Source organism: Scardinius erythrophthalmus (genome assembly GCF_964197995.2).
Source record: "Scardinius erythrophthalmus genome assembly, chromosome: 13".
NCBI classification, from domain to species: domain Eukaryota; kingdom Metazoa; phylum Chordata; class Actinopteri; order Cypriniformes; family Leuciscidae; genus Scardinius; species Scardinius erythrophthalmus.
The window spans coordinates 5,245,177-5,265,560 of NC_138233.1; the positions used below are offsets into that span (position 1 = coordinate 5,245,177).

Sequence of the window (20,384 nt, forward strand, 5' to 3'; positions counted from 1 at the left end):
TGTCTGTGTGTGTATATGCATGTATGTATATATGTATATGTATATATATATATATATATATATATATGAATATACACACCTACATACATTCATACACGTGTATATATACATACTGTACATGCATACACAAACATTCACATGTATATGCATATAAACATACTTGTATGTATATGTTGGAATGTGCTGTATATATGTGTGTACAGTACATAGGTAGCTGTAGTTATGTAAAAGTATATATGAATGCATGTATTTTTGAGTGTATATTTGTGTATGAATGTATGTACTGTATATATGAATGTTTGTATGTAGACCAACCAATTATATATGAATTGAGTTTGTATGATATGAATTTGTATGATATACTTGTTTATACATGTAAATATGTTTTTATATGTAGGTAGGTATGAATGTATGCATATATACATTCACACTTCTTAACTTTCAATGCATTTAAAAACAATTGTTAGGTGAAATATATGTAAGAAAATGCATATAGAATATGATTTTTGTGGACCCACACTTAAAGCTGTGATATTGTAAAAACAAAACAATGAAACAAATAATTTGAGAACATTTTATTTGAAATGTCAGTGTTCAGGAAAAGAAGAAAAAAATCAAAATAAAACAGCAATATAAATATTAGCATATAAAATGCAAGTAGCACACAGGAGGCGGGAATGAAGCGTCTTATCAGCGATGTTACAGCAGGATTACAGCATCAGCAGACACACACGCACACACAGATAATAGATCTATTCGATTCTTCATATAAACATTAAGAAGCATTCTCACATGTAAGCACAACAGAGATCACCAAATTAATAAACAGAGGCGTTTAGGTCTATTCGTCCTCCATTTTGTGTCTTTTCATGGAAAAGTGTGACAGGAAAAGAGAGAAAAATGAACACAAAAATATATGCAGAACATCACAACTTCTAGACTAAGAGTGTGTCACTATTTATTTTCATAAGTAAAAGTTAAACTCTTTATTTACAGGTGCGTTAGTTGGCTTTCATAGTACTAAAGAACTACATCGGTAACAGAGTGACAAGTTTTTTTGTTTTTTTTTACTCCATTTTAAAATTTTTGATTTTTTTTTCTAAAAAATAAAATGACATTCCAGTAGTAAGCCATTCCTCTTGAGCTGATCATCTGAAAAGGGTTATTGTGTGTGCTTTAAGGGCTGATTTCTATTTACAAAGGAAAGTCATGCCAATGGGAAAGTAAACCGGAATCAGCATTTGGACGGAATATTTGTATCATAAGTGTTTTCTAGAACACCAGCTTTCCAAACAGACTCTTTACTGGATTTAACATGTGCTGCGTGTACATTCGGTGAGCACAAGTTTCCTTCTGAAACAGCATCTTGACGAGAATTGAATTTAAATCCATTCAGATTGAAATCAATTGTTCACTGAGCTTGTTGCAAATAAAAAAAGATCAGCCTTTGCATCAAGGAAATGCTGTCGTATGTCAGCCACTCACAATATGAGGAGGTTTCTTCGTCAAAACAGCGGATACTCACAGCGAGTATCATTACTAACCAGCACTGATAAACAGCTTCAACACTTCAGGATAACCTGGAAATACTGAATGCTAAGGACAATATGCCACTGCGTGTGGTCACTGGTTTCACAACGCTCCCATTATGGCTCGGAAAACATTCAGTTAAAACTCTGGCTCAGTGATACACAGGGGAATCCGTTCTTCGATTATTTGAAAATACAACGCAGGCGGACGGTGTAACTGCTCGCCTCCTCCGTGAGAAGGTTGTGGACGAGTGTGTGTAGACGTCAGGTGACGTGGAGATTATCTATGGCGCAAAAAAACAGCATGCAGCTATAGTCACCTGACTTGATCTACATGAACACGTCGAAAATAATCAATAGTGGTATTTTAGTAAACAATAACAAAAGTAATAAAAATCATGATGCAGTTTACAAGCACGGCATCATCCTACTGGGCACGTCATGAAATGCGGCAATGGACACCGTGTTTGATTGTTCTAATAATACATTTCCTCTTTCTGTCCAGACGGTTTAACATGATCACAGTAAAGTATTACTGTGGTAAATACATTATTGGCTAGATATACGCAGGAATATAGTGTCGCTTAAAGGTTGCATAAACTTGGCAAACGTGAGCATGAAAATATGAAAAACGAAGGGATCAGAATTATACGCAAATGATTTTACAGTACTTGAGCAAGGAAATAATGCATGTGTGAAATCTGAGAAGTGGGTTTTTACATTGACAATGTTTTTTTAACCTCATATATTTCTCTAAATAGTTAGAGATTTCCAGCACAGGATGGAGTCGTCCAGCTAAAGCGTGCATCAGCCCTCTACTTCTTCTCCTTCTTGGTGGACTTCTTCTTGCTGGCGGGCGTCTGGGCGGCCTTGGGCGGCTCTGGCTGTGGGACGGGGACCTGTGCTGGAGGCAGGGCCTGCTGCTGGACCTGCTGTTGGTTGGAGGTCAGGGTGGCAGTGCTGCCGGGGATGTAGACGTTCTGCCTGTAATCGGGCACGTGCTGCAGGGTGAACTGAGGGCTGTAGCGGGTGGTCAGACCCATGGTGCCAGGGGCCAGAGTGTTGGTCGCCTCGCTCACCTCTGCGGACCAAAGACAGTTTCTGTTAGGTCACTTTCAGAGGATTTCTGTATTACAATACCGGTTCAGTGACAGTGTCAACGCTGCAAAGTTCATTCGTTATGAAGAAAACTGTAAAGCAGCTCTACAGAAGATAACAGTGTCAAGTCAGTTCAGTCTTGACGCAAATCAGTTCAATAACAGTGTTGATGCTGCAGAGAAATGAATTCTGTAGAGCTGCTTTATAGCTGAATCAAATATAACAGTGTCATCATTCAGTTCAAGTTTTGTTCATCCAGTAGTGTCAGTGCATTAAAATGCAAAGTGCATTAAAAAACAAATTAGAAGGCCAGAGAGTGAAATGAAACAGAAACCCTTTTTAAACTCAACAAAGCTTATTCTAAAGACTTGCAAACAAAGTGAGCGTTGATTGAAACCTGCCGAATGCCACTGATCTTCATCAGCAACATTAACACAATCCAATCATTTAAAAAAAACTTGATAAACTTGGGTCTCGTTTTTGCATAGAAACAGTCCTACGTTTGATCTTGTGATCATTTTTCCAATGTGCGTTCAGAGAATCACACCACCTCTCAGTCTGTATGGACATACTACAAATAAGCTTGAATTACTAGCAAGCATCTTCAGCACAAAGAGAGGATAAGATGCTTTAAAACTGAATCGAAGACAACTGTGTCATCATTCAGATCAAGTTTAGTTCTCATCCAGTAGTGTCAGTGCATTCACTTTGCATTAAAAACATGAGGACACACCAGAAACTGAAATGAAATAAATCCAACAAAGCTTATTCTACAAGACTTTAACCTAGAAAACGAACAATGACAAAAGCAAACAAACTGAGTGTTAATGGAAACCTGCCGATTGGCTGATCACAGAACAGAACAACACTGGACAGAACAGTGGAAACACTGACACGCTGTCTGACGGGAACCGAATAACTCGATAATGTCCGTCTCTGAGTCTTTGCAGGACAAATATACAATGATTCCACTCGCATCTCATGTGTCTGTGTGAATGTCTTGGACAGAACGAATATGTGTTCTAATGTGCTTTATTTATGTGTTCTCATTAATCAGTAAGTTTTTTAATGAATACTTTTATTCAGCAAGGACACATTAAATTGATCAAAAGCAACATTTTTTAGCGCAATTTTCCACCGGACAAAATTGCGATTGTTAACTCATGATTTCTGTTCTGTCTGTGCGCACCAATCTTGCACTTCTATCTACTCCTCAACCAGACCACCTAGAGACTTCGGGTTTTCGGCATTATGTTAAGGAAGGTCTAATCTCGGGAACGCACAAAAAAAATCCAGGAAAAGATTTACTATCTCTTAGTGTTGTGATCCCATGACGTCAGAAAATTGCGCTAAAACACTCACTGAGTTTTTATTACTTGTTTTTAAATGTTTATATTTCAAATAAACACTGTTATAATGAACTTTCCATTAATCATAAATCCTTAAAAAAATGCATCACAGTTTCCACAAAAATATGAAGCAGCACAACTGTTTTCAACACTGATAATCATAAATGTGTCTTGTGCAGGAAATCATCCTATTAGAATGAGTTCTGAAGGGTCATGTGACACTGTGAAGGAATAAATTACCTTTACATAGAAAACATCTATTTTAACTATTTTAACAATGTTACAAATTTGACTATTTTTGATCAAATAAACGCAGCCTTGGTGAGCATTAGAGTCTGTAGAGTTATTAATTATCTTTATGTAACAGCAGCTGTCATCTGAATGATGTGGAAATACCGCAGCAACTAAGTAAATGTGTGATGAGTCATTCTCCATGTATTCCCATTCAGTCCCAGCGGCAGTGAAAGAAAGGGGAAAGATGAGAGGGTGACGTCGTGCTGCTGTGATGTGGTTTATATAGATACGGGCCGCTGAATTGACTCAGTGTGTGTTCATTCAGCATGATCACCCATCAGACACAAATCTATGCAAAACTTAATCTGATTATAATGTAAATGACCACCAGCAATGAAGTCAACACTCTCAGAATGCATGTTTCTCCTGTGTTTTCAACATTACAAATGCACAATCCAACACATAGTGATGCTCGCAAATATATATAGATATTCTCACCGTTAGCCGCGGCCATCAGCGCCTGGAGCTGCTCGGCCTCAGTGGGGGGGTTGGGCCAGGGTCCTGTTCCCATGGCAACCTCAGGAGTGGCAGCAGCCCTGCAGAGAGGAAGAGGAAGACGAGTCAGCAAAACAGAGGCCGTTCTGTAGCGCTGCTATCAGCAACAGCTGCAGCGTGTGTGTGTGTGGGTGTGTGTGAGGCGCTTTGTGCCTTCATTTTAACACACACGCTCAATCCTCCATGTTACTTTTAACTAGATCAGCCTTTGCAAAAACCAACTCTAGTGGAAAACGAAAACGACCGGCTACAGCGCACACACACACACACACACACACACACACACACACACACACACACACACACACACACACACACACACACACACACACACACACACACACACACAACCACTGAACATTTCCATGTGTGGCGACTTTGTCTTCAAAGGCTTGTTCAATTTGCATCCACGGTGAACAAAAGCCCTGATCGCACTAAAATCACCTCATTACACACACAAACCTTCTTTACTGTCGGTAACTTTCAATTAATCGCCTTTAATTATCCTCTAACGCAAGTTTTATTTTGAAGAGTAAAGCTCCACAATACATTATGTGTTAATTAAACATTAAAATGATGACTTTAAAATACTTTCCTTAATTAGTAACGACTACATGAACAAAGGATAAATCGCTGTTCCTCATAAAACAGTCCGGATGTTCTCTTTTCTCTGCGTGAGAGAGGAATAATGGAGATTCCTCATCCTGTTCCCAAACATCAGGAAACACACGACCGTTTTAAAGTGTGGAGTCAGGATTTTTCATGTTTGTGAAAGAAGTCTTTTATGTTCACCAATGCTGCATTTATTTGATTTAAAATACAGTCAAAATTTGAAATATTATTACAATTTAAAATAGCTGTTTTCTATGTGAAATATAGTAAAATGTAATCAGCATCATTACTCCAGTCTTCAGTGTTTTTTTCAACATTTATTACCAATGTTGAAAACTGTTCTGCTGCTTAATATTTTTTGTGCAAACTAATTAAAAATATTTTTTTCAGGATTCTTTGATAAATAGAAAGTTCAAAAGAACAGAAATTATTTGAAATAGAATCTTTTGCAACATTATAAATGTCTTCACTGTCACTTTTGATCAATTGAATGCATCCTTGCTGAATAAAAGTATTCATTTCTTTCCAAAAGAAAAACAGATTCTTACTGACCCCAAACTTTTGAACAATAATGTAGCAAAAATCAAGAAGCTCCGGTGTGGGTAGAGCGAGGAATTCAACATCAGCAACATTAACTGATGGTGAGAAATCACAATTGAATAATTTTATAATAGCAGCTCAACTTGGAGAATTACCATAACGCTTTTTATAAAATTATGAAAAATGTGCAAACAATAAAAAACACAACTAATATACGTATGTACCGTTTACTGTTCTTCGGCCTCATTTTTAAAATGTTGCATAGAATTTGATCTTATGATCATTTCTCCAATGTGCAAGACTATGTCATGGTCTGTATGGACATACTATAAATAAATCTGAATAACTAACAAGCATCTTCAACACAAAGAGAGGATAAGATGCTAATGCTAAAGGCCATCTGTCTCTGAAAGGGTTTAAAAGGAAGTCGGGGTCTCTCTTCCTGTCTAACATGAGGCCAGCAGCTGTAAAACAGTCTAACAGCACACACACACACACACACACACACACCAGACAACTAACCACAATGCCACAGCACATCTGCACACAAGACACGAGCGGCCGCACGACGCGACAACAACAGACTCGAAGAAGAGAAAGAGAAAGACACAAAGAAAGAAAGAAAGAAAGAAAGAAAGAAAGAAAGAAAGAAAGAAAGAAAGAAAGAAAGAAAGAAAGAAAGAAAGAAAGAAAATAAATCTAAACCATTCAAGAACAAAAAAAATGGAATTTATGCATATGAAGGAAAAAGTGACAGAAGGAATGGGTGAAAGAATGAAAAGCTGAAAGAGACTTGAGAAGGGAAAGACTTTTTTTGCTTGTTTTTGCCAAGCATTTCAAAGGGATAAACTCACAGTGCCAAGAAGAGGGGGAAAAACAGGGTGATGTTGTTTTAGAGTGAACAACCCTAATGAGAACCAGAGCTGATCTGAACTCATTTCATAAGAAGCATCAGAACTGAAAGTTTGAGGGTCACAGTCGGAGATCAAACCTGTGACCTTTAGGACACCAGCTCTGATCTTTAACCACTTAACCATCGCTGCTTATAGACTCGCATATAACTCGCATATCCTGCCATAACACTTCAGATCGACACACAGCTATTCCTGTTCACCAGCGTGAAGATAAGATGCCTCATTTCTCCAAAATCAGCGTCTCATCACAGTTGCAGGAAATCACACTTCCTGTGGTCAGCATTATCACATCCTGTGGTTGGATAATCACTTCCTCTTGACCAGATTGTCAAAAAGATGGTCTAAGATGTCATTGTCTACAGCTATTCATTCATAAAACCCCTTTGTAAAACATAAAACAAAGGACATTACGTATGTTGTGTCACAGTTCACAGCTCCATAACCATGGGATGCCGATGCACTGCAACAAAGCTAATCACACACTAATGCACAAGGCACAACGCTACACACTGCATTCTATTCTATGAGCAGTACGGCCCCTGAGGGCCCCAGCGCCACTACTGGACACTAACACAGCACCGAGACTCAGATGATCCAGGGAGAAACCTACAGGAGCGAGCAGGGAAACTAGCTACACTTCAATACCTCAGCCTGCTCGACGGCGTCCATCTTACATGTGTGGACTGGGGCTTGAAGGAACTGGAAAAAACATCCAAATTAACTATGAGGTTTTGGTGGGAAATGAAGTGTAGGACAACCAAACTGAAATGAATTGTTCACCCAAAAATGAAAATTATCCCATTATTTACTCCCCCTGAAGTCATCCTAGATGCATATGACTTTCCTCTTTCAGTCAAACACAATCAGAGTTATGTTAAATAATATTTGATCTTATCCCAGTTTTTAATTGTGAGTGAATAGTGCCCGAGTTTTTGAAGCTTCAATCATTATAGCGCATCCATTAATCATAAGAGTGATCCATACGTCTCCAGTGGGTTAATAAAGGCCTTCTGAAGTGAAGCAATGGGTTTTTGTAAGAAAACTATATTTTAAAACTTTATAAACTATCAGAGGCACGGGAAGATGTTTTAGGTATACAACATTTAGAAACAACCCAGACACCAACATAGTGTCACCGCTGTGTCGGCCCAGATGTGGAATACCAGATGTGGGCCGGATCTGGGCCAACACTATATTGCTGTCTGGGAATAGAGTCTATAAAGCAAGCGTATCGATGAGAAGACTCGATTAAACAGCATACACACCGGGACATTTGACTGCACATCACAGTTTTGACATTATTATTAGACATTATTGATACAGTGTGCAATCGTAATGCACAGACTTAACAACAATACGAAATCAATGCAAATTATGAAACTGCCCTATAAGCCTACACCGCGTCCTAACCAAACGCAACACGCGGAAATTTTTATATTTTCCATGTTTTTTTTAGTAGCCTACTAACGGCAATTCGCGTTGATTCTATTTTACAAAGCTTCTATTCTGAGGCATTAATTGCGGATTAAACATACAAAGTATTACAATGATAATCTCAGATGCAGATTAAGTGCTTTACATAATGTAAAAAGAATTTAATGTGGGTTTGAAGATCGTTTTACATTTACATTTAATCATTTAGCAGACGCTTTTATCCAAACAAATGAAGAGAGCAATAGAAGCAGTCAAATCAACAATAGGGCAACAATATGCAAATGTCGTGGCCAGTCTCAGCCAGACCAGCGCAGCACACGTAGCAAGGAATGTTTTATATAATAGATATAGAATAGTAAGTGTTAGTAGCCTATTATTGAGTCAGTTTTGTTTTTCATGACCTTTATAGACATACAATGGATAGGCTAATTCATCTCAGATCTTGAAAATTAATTAAAGGAAACAACAGTGTCAACTCAATGTGAACAAACAAATGTATTCTGTGATAAAAAAAAAAAAAAAATGTTTCAGTCACTCAGTTTGTATATTTAATCATGTTAAAATAGTGTTTGGGAATTTGATATTGTACTTTATCCATTTCGTCCCGCCCACACGCTCTTCTGATTGGCTGTGATTTTTGATTGATTTTGTCACTTCTCGCTCGAGTCTGGTATGGACAGACAAATGTCTTGCATATGACGTCTGGTTAGGACATGGTGTTAGGCTGTTTAAACCTGTGCCAAATTGCCAACTCAAGCAAGAGAACTAACAGCAGCATCATGAGCTGTTTATTTCCCGTTTTGTCTGAATGCCAGTGTATGACAACTGCCACCCCTGAAAGCTAAAAATGAACGCACAAACATTTGCGTTGCATTTACAATCCTTTGAAAACACTTCCCACACACATGTAAACTCTAATCACTGGCTTCCAGCAAAAACCCTTCACTTCGCTTCAGAAGGCCTTTATTAACCCACTGGAGTCATATGGATTACTTTTATTATTTATGGATGTGCTTTTTGGAGTTTTCTTAGTTTAAATGTTTTTATAAATAGTTTTTTTTATTATAAATGTTTATTCCAGTGTTATTTTTAGTTATTTGAATAGGTTAAACTAAATAAAAATGAGAAGTGTTGCTTTGGCAACTACAGTGTAAAAATGTGTTTATTTTTTAAGTATGTTTTACTGGAAAATACTATTTCAGTCTTAAATGTCAAATCCATGTGTTACTTTCCATTTTACGATTTGTAACTATTTGTGAAATGAGCAATTTCTGAGTGAAAATTGTTTCCTAGCTTTTTCAAGTAAATCCTACAACAAATTTGTGTCAGTGTAAGTAACTTCAAGTGACAAAGTTTTTTTTAAATGTTTTAGGTTTAGTTAACTATAATAACCCTGCTAACAACACACATTTCTTTGGGTCCGCTGCTATATATGTAGCACTGCCAATTTAAACTAAACAAAAAGATTTAATTTCTTCCAAATGGCTTCTTTCAAACTGGGTCCTGTCAGGATGGAATGTGTTGTGTAACATCTGTTATGGAAACCGATGAGTTGTGAAAACTGGCACACGAGAGAATCAGGATCTTATTTGCTGCCTGTGACCGGCCCCTCCCCCTAAAGAGCACCTGATTGGATGAGTCGCTGTCAATCACACTGATATAGTCAAAGCATCAAAGCCCTTTGGCATCTTAATGGTTCCAATCAGTTTCAGCACAATGCATTGACTATAACAGGCATTAGCATGGCAATAAACCTCACTGTCCCCCTCTTTTACTCTTTCTGGCCCCTCTCTCTCTCTCTCTCTCTGTCTCTTGGCAGATTGAGGCATTGGGGGTGGAGGGGTAAGTGCCTGAATAACAGCAGCCATTTTGTTAAGAAGAGAAGAACATTAAGATTCAGACCACAGCTAGTTTCTGTCTCTTTTTGTTTCTCTCTTTCTCTTTGGAGAAGGGTAAGGGTTACTAAAGTGTCTTATTTAAACAATATTCAGTATGTACACTGTGCACAGTACGTTCAGGCAAAAATTGTGCACAGCCTATTGTGTCTTTCAAGGAGTCCGAAATATCGTGATTACGAATGCATGAATTTTACGAGTGGGAATTACTGGAAGAGCCGTGTTGGTTTGAAACATGGTGCAAACATTGATCTATGATACATATTTATATAATCTATTGAAATCAGTGGGAAAGGATGTAGCAAAAGGTGTTAATCATTCAATTTTCATGATTTGCTTCACGTTTAGTATTGATCCCACGTAAAAAAAAAGTGATAGAAATTAATATTTGTATCATTTTGAATTCAGGTGTAGTTCGTGTTTATTGTTCACAACAAAGGCTCTTTCTTTTGTTCATACTACTTCCATGTTATGTTTCTGAATTGTACCTCGAGTCGTTATCACGACATTGGAGTTTCCCAGGTGCACATGAAGGCATCATATGTCTCATCATATGTCTCATACTCATGCAAATCTATTTCTGTATGTCATCTCCTGCTATATATACTCATATATATGCATCTCAATGTGTGCTGACCATTTATTCAATGCAAATGTTTTTGAATAGAGGTGACTTTTTGCATTTACATAATGCAAATCTTAGTGAACGTGTGTGTTTATGGGCGTGTGTTACTCACCCGCTGGGCCCGGGCCTTTGGTTCTGGGTGAAACGCCAGTCAGCGGTGGGTGGTTTTTGCTGTAATGAGACAAAAGGAAAAACATGAGTAATGACATAAAAAGAAAAGTTAAGACATTTGTGAGTGTATTTGTGTGACCTCGCTGTTGCCATGGCGACAGAGGAATGATGTAAGTGTGTATCCTGTATGTGGTGACTGCCAGTGTGTGTGACCTTGAGGACACAGCATGTGACCAAATCATGAGAGCGAGAGACCTTTTCACTTCATCGTGCTCATGTTTCCTTTGGCACTATGTAATAAAATCTAAATGAATGTCAGAAGCAACTTTGACAAACGACTTATAGAGGTTTCATTTGAAATCGATGGGTGTTAAATAAGTTGTGGTTATACACGCACGCACACACACACACACACACACACACACACAGACACACACAGTCAAGGATTGTTCCAGTGACTGAGAAACAAGCTCTGTGACTAATTGGGTCAAAGACAGAAAGGCCATTGTGATTCCATCCTCAGGACAGCAAACACTCACACTGCGCATTCTCTCTATAAAATTTCACAAACCCCAAAATAAAAATTCTTATATATAACACTTCAAAAACACAATGATAAAAGCCTCTCCACTTTTTCTCTCCACAATTTTTTCTTATTGGACAGTGAAATGAAAAACTTGACCAAATTGATCAAAACCAAATTAATAAATAGACAGAAAGAGAAGAGAGGAGACCGAGAGGATCACAGCTAAACAACGAGAGACACTAAAGTCAAATGATGGCCAAAACATTAAAATGGCTTTTACAGCCCATTTAGTTCTATGATGCCACAAATTTCAACAAGAAAAAAAAAAAAACAACAACAGGCAATCCCTTTTTTCAGCCATATATCAGAAACACAAAGGATGCACATGCACAGAATCACAGGACACATTTGCATCAAAAGTGACAACCACAAACATCAGATGAAATAAGAACACACAACAGAGAATACACACATGCTTACTGAACTATATAAACGAGGACTGAGTGTTGGCTTACATTGTTTTTTTTATACACAGCTAATTATAATAACTATATTAAACAAAACAAAACTGTATTAGAAAACCGAGTTTTCAAAATGATTTTTTTTGTCCGATTTGAACAACTTTGAGACAATTTTGTTTGTGAAGTATAGCCAAAACACACAACTGAAAACATAATAACCATACTAGCATAAACCTGACCTGAATCATTAGCATTTAGCATATTTAGAAAAAAATCATTTGATTTAATTTGTACATTTGTAAACGTCCCCAAAATGATCGTTTTGTTCGGTTTAGAGCATTTCTGTGAACAGGTTTGTTTGTGGAATATAGCCAATCACACCCATAAACACACAATCCTAAACCTCTCAAACAAAACCCCATGACTCGCCTCGCTCTGTACACACATGAACCCAAGCACATCAGATTAATCAGAACAATGATTATTCATATTCAGGGTCAGAGCCTTTCAGACAGTAATGACTCCTGCATATCCTCATGTGTACAAAACGCTCTTTCAGCGAGGGCAGTACGAGTGCGGAGCGAGCGAGCGTGAAGGTTACATCCGCCTGCAGGAATGTCAGACGAATCTCCCGTAATGAGGCGTCTGTCTTTCTCGTCATGTGTATACTGTACATCGCCTGCCATTTGTAAAATAGAAACTGAAACAGTATCGACAATAAACATCAAACAGTAGTGTTACATTGCTGTATAAAGATACCGTGTTTATAATTGCAACGAGCAGACCATCGCCATGGTGGACTCAAAGTTGAAGTTAAAGGTTGATAGTCTCCTCTCAAATAATGGTATTTACATACTGAATATTTATACATAACACACAATAGATTTCATGGTCCCAAACACACACACCAAATACGCCTAAAGGACTGTGTGACATTTGTAAACAAACTAATGCTCTGCTCACATGGCAAAGCAGGATGAAACACACCTATGTACAAACATACACACACTCAAACACTACAGACACTATTGCAAAATGTGTGTATCAAATCAGTCATGCTAAAGCGTGAAAAAAAACCCATAAAAATAATTAAATTCTGACTGAGCTGAAGACATTGGACTGTATGCACACATTCAACTTAGAGATACTGAACTATATTAGCCCACTTAGAAAAATGGCTTATTCTTATTATAAATATAATTCACAAATATCTGGCCATAATCTGTAGCTTTCCATCTGGTGCACACACACACACGAACCACATCTGGATCAGTATATCAAACCTGAAAGATCCTGTGATTGAACAACCTAGATTTATCCAAGACATCCTTCCTTATAGACCACATGGAAAACATCTATGTGACATTCATCCTGACCACACAATAGAGAAGCGTCCCCCACCATATTTTAAACACTGAACGGGAAGGTAAAGATTCCGTAAAGATCTGATTTACTTTGTAAATCTTATAAACACTCAGCAGGATAACTCTCTGTATAAACTGTACACACATTTTCACTCAAAACAGAAGGGCAGATGCATATGACTAGAAACCTTGACAATAGTTAATTATTGACTCTTCTGATTAGGAAAGCGACTACCTAGCAACCACCTAGCATCACGGTTGTGAGATTAGCACAGATGAATTCAGTTTGATTGAAACACTGTCTGATTACACCGATCAGGACGGTCACAGCTAAAAAAGAATAAAAGTAGGACACTACAAGTGCTTCTGAGAAAAGCAATGGCAACACGATCAAAGAGGTCAGTGAAAGGGTTAATCTGAAAACATGGACAAATCTGGCAGAAAGTCATGAAATATGTTTCCTGTCATAACCATGCAGAAAGTAACAAATCTCCAGGCCGCATGAAGTATGTTGGTCAGAGATAGAATGATGCCTCATAAACCTGCCACGCATTTATTAAACTGGTGTTTTTACAGAAATATTGGCATTCAAACAGATGAAGTGTAATTTTAGGAACATCTGAGTTCATTTTCACAGTTAAGCACATTTCCTCAAAAGTTCTACTTTTGAGTTTAATGAATATTTTGGTTTGCATTACAGTAATGAGAATTGTGAGAAACTGTGCTTATTTGTCATGAAAATGCAAGAAATTTTATCACGAAACATTTTTAAAGCACAATATGATCAAGATGGAAGAAGATGAGAAAAGGAAAACGAAAGTTAAAGGTTTTATTGATGGGGTGAAATAGAAAAGGTGTAAAACAAGAAGAATAGTAATAAACAGGACCACACACACACACAAACACAGCCCTCTTTCTGTCCTCAGGTCCATTAGGGATTCTTCCATTTCTATTGAAACTCACATGCCCACCTCTCCCTCTCTCTCTATCTCTCTCTCACACACACACACACACACAGCACGTGTCATGATAGCGGAGCCAGATGGCAGCCCAGCGACCCGAGAGATAGAACGACTCTCAAGAGACTTAGAGATGGGACATTATGTCCAGAATGGGAGAAAGAAAAAGAGGAAAATCTCCATTTCTCAGGCTCATCCCTCAATAGACATAAACACAGGAGATTATAGAGGAACTCACTTTCAACGAACAGCAAACTCATATCACACTTGCCCAGATCTCTACAAATAACTACTTCAAGGAGAAACTTGCAAATATAAACTGACAATTCCTACTCAAGAGTTCATGGAAATGAGAATTGTAAATCACAGTTGCCTATGGGATAACCCAGATGTGACACACACACACACACACACACACACACACACACACACACACACACAAACACACACACTCAGTCACAGGACTCAGACGTATGGAATCAATAAAATGAGTTCAGCACAACAGGAAGTCAGGGGTCAATGAATGGCCTCTGGAATCCTGTTATTCCGCCACCTCTTTCTTCCAGAACCTACTTCCTCTTTCTCTCTCTTCATTCGTCATATTCCCGCCTTTTCCTTCCCCCCATCCAAACGCTCACTTCTATCTGTCGGTCTGTTCCTCTTCCTGTCCATCTGTTGTCCATGTCTCCTTCAACCTCGCTTTAGAATTCTGTTCTGTACGTTCTTGATGTCTGCTCTATATTTCTGTTCGCTTCATGTCTTCCGCCTCAACCAGAGGTTCTCAGACGATTGCTCACGGACAGCAGGGAAAAATAAAACGTAATAAAATGCAACTAATCTCATATAACCATGTATAGTTTGGTTATACGAGATTAGCTTCATTTATGACTTGCATTAAGCTTGGATTTTCCCTGCAGTCCGTGACACATCAGTTGGGAACCAGAGGACATTTTTGTTCACTTTTGTACGATAAACAGTTTTGGTACGTGCATCTCCACTTGATGTCCAATGTAAAATCTAGAAACAGTTCTCAAATGTTTTTGCCTCAGGACCCAGGTTTTACATTGGATTTTATCACTAATCTAAATCTGTTTTTCCCCTCTGACAACCATGTTTCCAACTCTAAAATCCCAAAGTTCATGTTACTTCAATACTCTCTAAGCCTCTTTCCTAACTGTGTCTTAATTTTCTCCTCCCTTCTTGTCTGACACCATCCAGACTTGTGCTAAATGCTTTTCTTTTTGTTCTAATTGATCCACACTCTTTTCCCTTGTGTTCCCACTTTTCATCTTTTCTCTGTTCTTCCTCCCTCTTCCTGTTGAGTCACAGGACTCACACCCTGCCAGTCTACTGCAGTTTTTGCCAAAACATAAAAACTGCACTATGACGTTCACTTGAAGCATATTTAACACATTACCCATCTGCATCATATGCTCCTAAAACATTGGGAAACTAGAGAAAACACAAAAGAGGCTTCGACGTGAGTAATAATCAGCCCTGTGGTTGAAACATTACCCGAAATTCTTTTCCACCTACACTACCTGTCAAAAGCCTGGAATCATTGTGATTAAACCAACAAAACAAAAAAAAGTATTTGAAAGAAGTCTATTCTGCTAACCAAGGTTACATTTATTTGCTCAAAAATGCAGTAAAAATAGTAATATTGTGAAATATTTTTACAGTTTAAAAGAAAAGTTTTCTACTTGAAAAGTAGAAATTTCTGAAATTTCTAAGCTGAATTTTCAGCATCATTACTCCAGTCTTCAGTGTCACATGATCCTTCAGAAATCATTCTAATATGATGATCTGATGATCAAGAAACATGTTTGATTTCTATTAAATAAATGCTTTTCTTTTTTAACGTTCTTTTTACCAAAGAATTGAGGGGGGGGGGAATAATCTATAACCATTTCCACAAAAATATGAAGCAACACAACTGCATTCAACACTGATAAAGATCAGAAATATTTCTTGAGCATCAAATCATATTAGAATGATTTCTGAAGGATCATGTGACACTGAAGACTGGAGTAATGATGCTGAAAATTCAGGAATAAATGACATTTTAAAACATTCAAATGAAAAAAGTCATTATAAATTGTAATATTTCACAATATGAAATACAGCCTTGGTGAGCAGAAGAGACTAAATTCATTAGTCACACACACACATTGATTGGCTGTGGGGATGAGTCTGCCCTCACCTCATTGGCTGAGTTCATTAAGTGCTTCCTAGTCAAAGTCATGTTTAGTGTGTTGTTATGACTCAACATGGGAGTCTTGACAAACACAAAGTCGCTCCTGCTGGAGAGCGTTGAGTAGCAGGGCCTGTAGGTCCGTGTGTGAGGATCTTGAGGCCCTCCCACCACCTCCATATATCTAATGGGTCCATCAGTGTTGAGCTGGAGGTGGAGGTCCTTATGGGCTCTCTGCTGGTAAGTGTGCCGGGAACGGAAACCCGTCCTGGAATAGCAGCACGTCGAACCGTCCTTGTGCCTGATGCACCGTACCAAGAGCACCGCCATAGTCAACAGCGACACCAAAGTCACACAACCCAGGGCAATTATGAGGTACAACGTGGCGTCCGTCATTCCAGTCCCCTTGTTTTGGATGATTCGGAAGTCTGTAGATTTGTCTGCGCTTTTCTCCTCTATGGTCACCGTGACCGAAACGCTAGTGGACAGAGCTGGCTCTCCGTTGTCTCGCACAATCACCACGAAGCTGTAAGCCGGGTGAGTTTTCCCCCCCTGTTCATCGTCCATGAGTTTCTGTGTGGTGCGCAGTTCTCCCGTGTGCGGTTCGATGTGAAACAGTGAAGAATCGTCCCCGGGAGCGATGCTGTAGAAGAGCCACGCGTTGTGACCGCTGTCGGGGTCGACGGCCACGATCTTGTTCACGCGGTGTCCGACGGGGGCGGCGTGCGGGACGGTCAGCTGGAGCCCGTCTTCTTCAGAGTGGATGGGATAGAGGACGACGGGAGGGTTGTCGTTCTGGTCGACCACGAAAACGTGCACGGTCACATTGGACGCTTGCGGAGGGGATCCGGCATCACGCACCTGAACCTCGATCTTAAACGCGTTCATCTGCTCGTAGTCCAGAGAGCGCATGGTGAAGATGTTCCCGTTCTCCGGGTTTATGTAGACGTACGAGGAGACGGGGCCGCCGTGGATGCTGGTCGGTAGGATGGAGTAAGACAGTCGGGCGTTGTCGCCCACATCTGGATCTGAAGCCGAAACGCTTACTATCGGAGTGACAGGAGCGTTATTTTCAGCTACGTCCACTGAGTAGGAGTTCTGCGAGAACACTGGAGCATTATCATTCACATCTGACAGACGCACCGCAAACATCTTCTGGGAGGACAGAGGCGGCGAGCCGGAGTCGGTCGCCGTGACAACAACAGTGTACTCATCAATGGCCTCTCTGTCTAGACGGCCGTCGGTCACGAGCGTGTAGTGTTCACCAAACGCTGACTTTAATTTAAACGGAAGTCCATGAGATACTCTAAGTGTCACTTTCCCGTTGTCCCCAGAATCTAAGTCTTTTGCACTGATCAAGGCAATGACAGTGCCGGTCTCTGCATCCTCCCGGATGGGGCTGGTCAGGGAGGTCAGCGTCACCTCCGGAGTGTTATCATTCACATCGATTATTTCCACTTTGATGTTGCATGACCCCTCCATGGCGGGAGAGCCTCCGTCCCGGGCTTGAACCGTGATGTCATACACATTTGCTTCCTCATAATCCACATCCCCCACAACTCGGATTTCCCCTGATGTAGAATCAACGCTGAACATTTTAAGGATTCTCTCTGGTGTGTATTTACTGAACAAGTAGGAAATTTTCCCATTTATCCCAGAGTCTACATCAGTGGCATTCAGTTTGGTCACAAGTGTACCTGGAAGAGAGTTTTCCAAGAGACTAACCCTTTTCACCGGCTCGTCAAACACGGGCGCGTTGTCATTGACGTCCAGCACCCTAATAAGCAGGAGTGTGGTTCCGGATTTCTCCGGTTGTCCTCCGTCCACGGCCGTGAGCGAGAGGCGAAACGCGGCCTGGGTCTCACGATCCAAAGCCTTTTCCAGGACGAGCTCTGGAATTTTAGTGCCGTCGCTTTTAGTCTCCACGTTTAAAACAAAATAGTCGCTCGAAGAGAGGCTGTACGTGCGCAGGGAGTTGATGCCCACATCGGGATCGCGTGCGCTTTCCAAACGGAATCGCGTTCCCGGAGCGGTCGCCTCAGAAACCTCGAGTGATGAATTCACGTTTGGAAACTGCGGCGCGTTGTCGTTCACATCGTCAATCTGAACAAGAACTCTGTGGATTTCTATAGGGTTCTGAAGAATTATTTGAAGGTGCAAAGAGCAAGTCGAACTTAACGCGCACATGCGCTCCCTATCTATCGTCTCTCTAATAACTAAGACACCGTTAGGATTTACCTCGAAAAATTGCGCGTTAGATTCCGACATGACCTGTAGGTTTCTTTCAGTAATCCTCGTGGTGCTGAGACCCAAATCTCTCGCTATATTCCCAACGACAGACCCCGGCTTCTGTTCCTCCGGTACCGAATAACGGAGCTCACCAGACGCGATTGAGAGGTGCATGAGGGAGAGCGCGAGGCAGAGCGCGGGCCACGAGCGTCTCCGCTCCATTATGAGCGATCCGGGGAAGGGAAAAGTTTCAACTTTTTCGTCTTATAGAATCCATATTCCAGTTAAAGCGGCGCTACGATGTCGTGCGTAACGCAATCCAAATCGCGCGGAGTGAATAAAGAAGTTTAACATACTTCATGATGGCTGTAAACCTTTCGGGAAATAACACGAGAGGAAAAAACAGTCCTCCATCCAGCTCATCTCCCAAACTCCCTGAATTAGCTGCGCCTCCGCTGTGCAACAGGGCGGGGACTGAGTCACAAAGAGGCCCGTCCTATCTCACACACACAGACACACACACTCTCTCACACATAGAGAGAGTGAGACCCACGCACTTCCCCTAGAGCGTGGAGAAGCTTTCACAGCTCAGGTCGACCTGTTTCCAGCACACAAGCCTGTGATCCCATGGCATGTGGTTTCAAATATTTACGAGCCCAGATAAACAGCATTAAATACTGAAAGACATGCGGCCAGTTTGTGAACACGGCCACAGACCACACAACCACTGACTGAACACATATACTGACAACACAGGCAGTGTTGCGTTTCACAGTAATAAATACGTTTTATAATATGTTTTATAATGATAAGTCAGTGACGAGAAATTATATCAGGGCGATTTAATATATAGAATAAAAAACAAACTCTACAACACTCTTCACGTCGACAACTTACTACAGCGACAGGCCACTAGACGGCGCAGTTTCAACAAGAGTGATTTTCTTTTCCCCTCTTTATTCCATTACATTTGATTAACAAAAACTTAAAGGAATAGTTCACTTTAAAATGAAAATTCTGTCATCATATACTCACCCTCATGTTGTTCCTGTATGAATTTCTTTCTTCTGCTGAACAGAAAGGAAGATATTTAGAAGAATATCAGTAACCAGACAGTTTCTGGTCCCATTGACTTCCATAGTAGGAAAAAAATATACTATGGAAGTCAATGGTACCCAGAAACTGTCTGGTTACTGACATTCTTCTAAATATCTTCCTTTCTGTTCAGCAGAAGAAAGAAATTCATACAGGAACAACATGAGGGTGAGTATATGATGACAGAATTTTCATTTTAAAGTGAACTATTCCTTTAAGTGTTTCGTTGTAAGACAGAACTTCTGTTTATTTTTAATTTATAAATATATATATATATATATGAGGATTATATATTTTATAAATATATAAATATTTATTAGGAATTAAAAAATATTCATACACTAATAAAGTTTTAGAATTAATATAATTAATACATAGTATATAGGCTTAAAGAAATGTTCTAAGTTCTAAGTAATGTGTGAATGTCACATCAATGCTCGTTAAGTCTCTGCTCCATGTGAAATGGTTCGGTAAGGAAGGGCTGGATGAATGTCTCGGTCAGTGCAGTTCTGCTATTTCATAATAATAATAATAATAATAATCTAAAAAAATTATATAAAAATTATTGTATAACAATACAGTAGCTATTGCATAACTATATATATATATATATATATATATATATACATACACACAAACATATATATATATATACAAACT

The 20,384-nt window shown here is 39.4% G+C and overlaps 1 protein-coding gene across 15 annotated transcripts in view; it reads right to left on the reverse strand.

The window, feature by feature from the left end:
- Positions 1–560: 560 nt before the first annotated feature.
- Positions 561–20,384, reverse strand: part of LOC308700560 (protocadherin gamma-A1-like) — a gene marked incomplete at its 5' end in the record, with an annotated part of 176,556 nt that continues 156,732 nt past the window's right edge. For 14 of the 15 annotated variants that reach the window (XM_081382209.1, XM_081382208.1, XM_081382220.1 and 11 more), the window contains 3 exons: positions 561–2,610; positions 4,709–4,806; positions 10,898–10,956. In XM_081382209.1, coding sequence (XP_081238335.1) covers positions 2,345–2,610; positions 4,709–4,806; positions 10,898–10,956 — 423 coding nt within the window. In that variant the 3' untranslated portion in view covers positions 561–2,344. Of the gene's footprint in view, positions 2,611–4,708; positions 4,807–10,897; positions 10,957–16,409; positions 19,087–20,384 lie in introns of those variants that run through there. The other variant, XM_081382215.1, reaches the window with a different exon arrangement.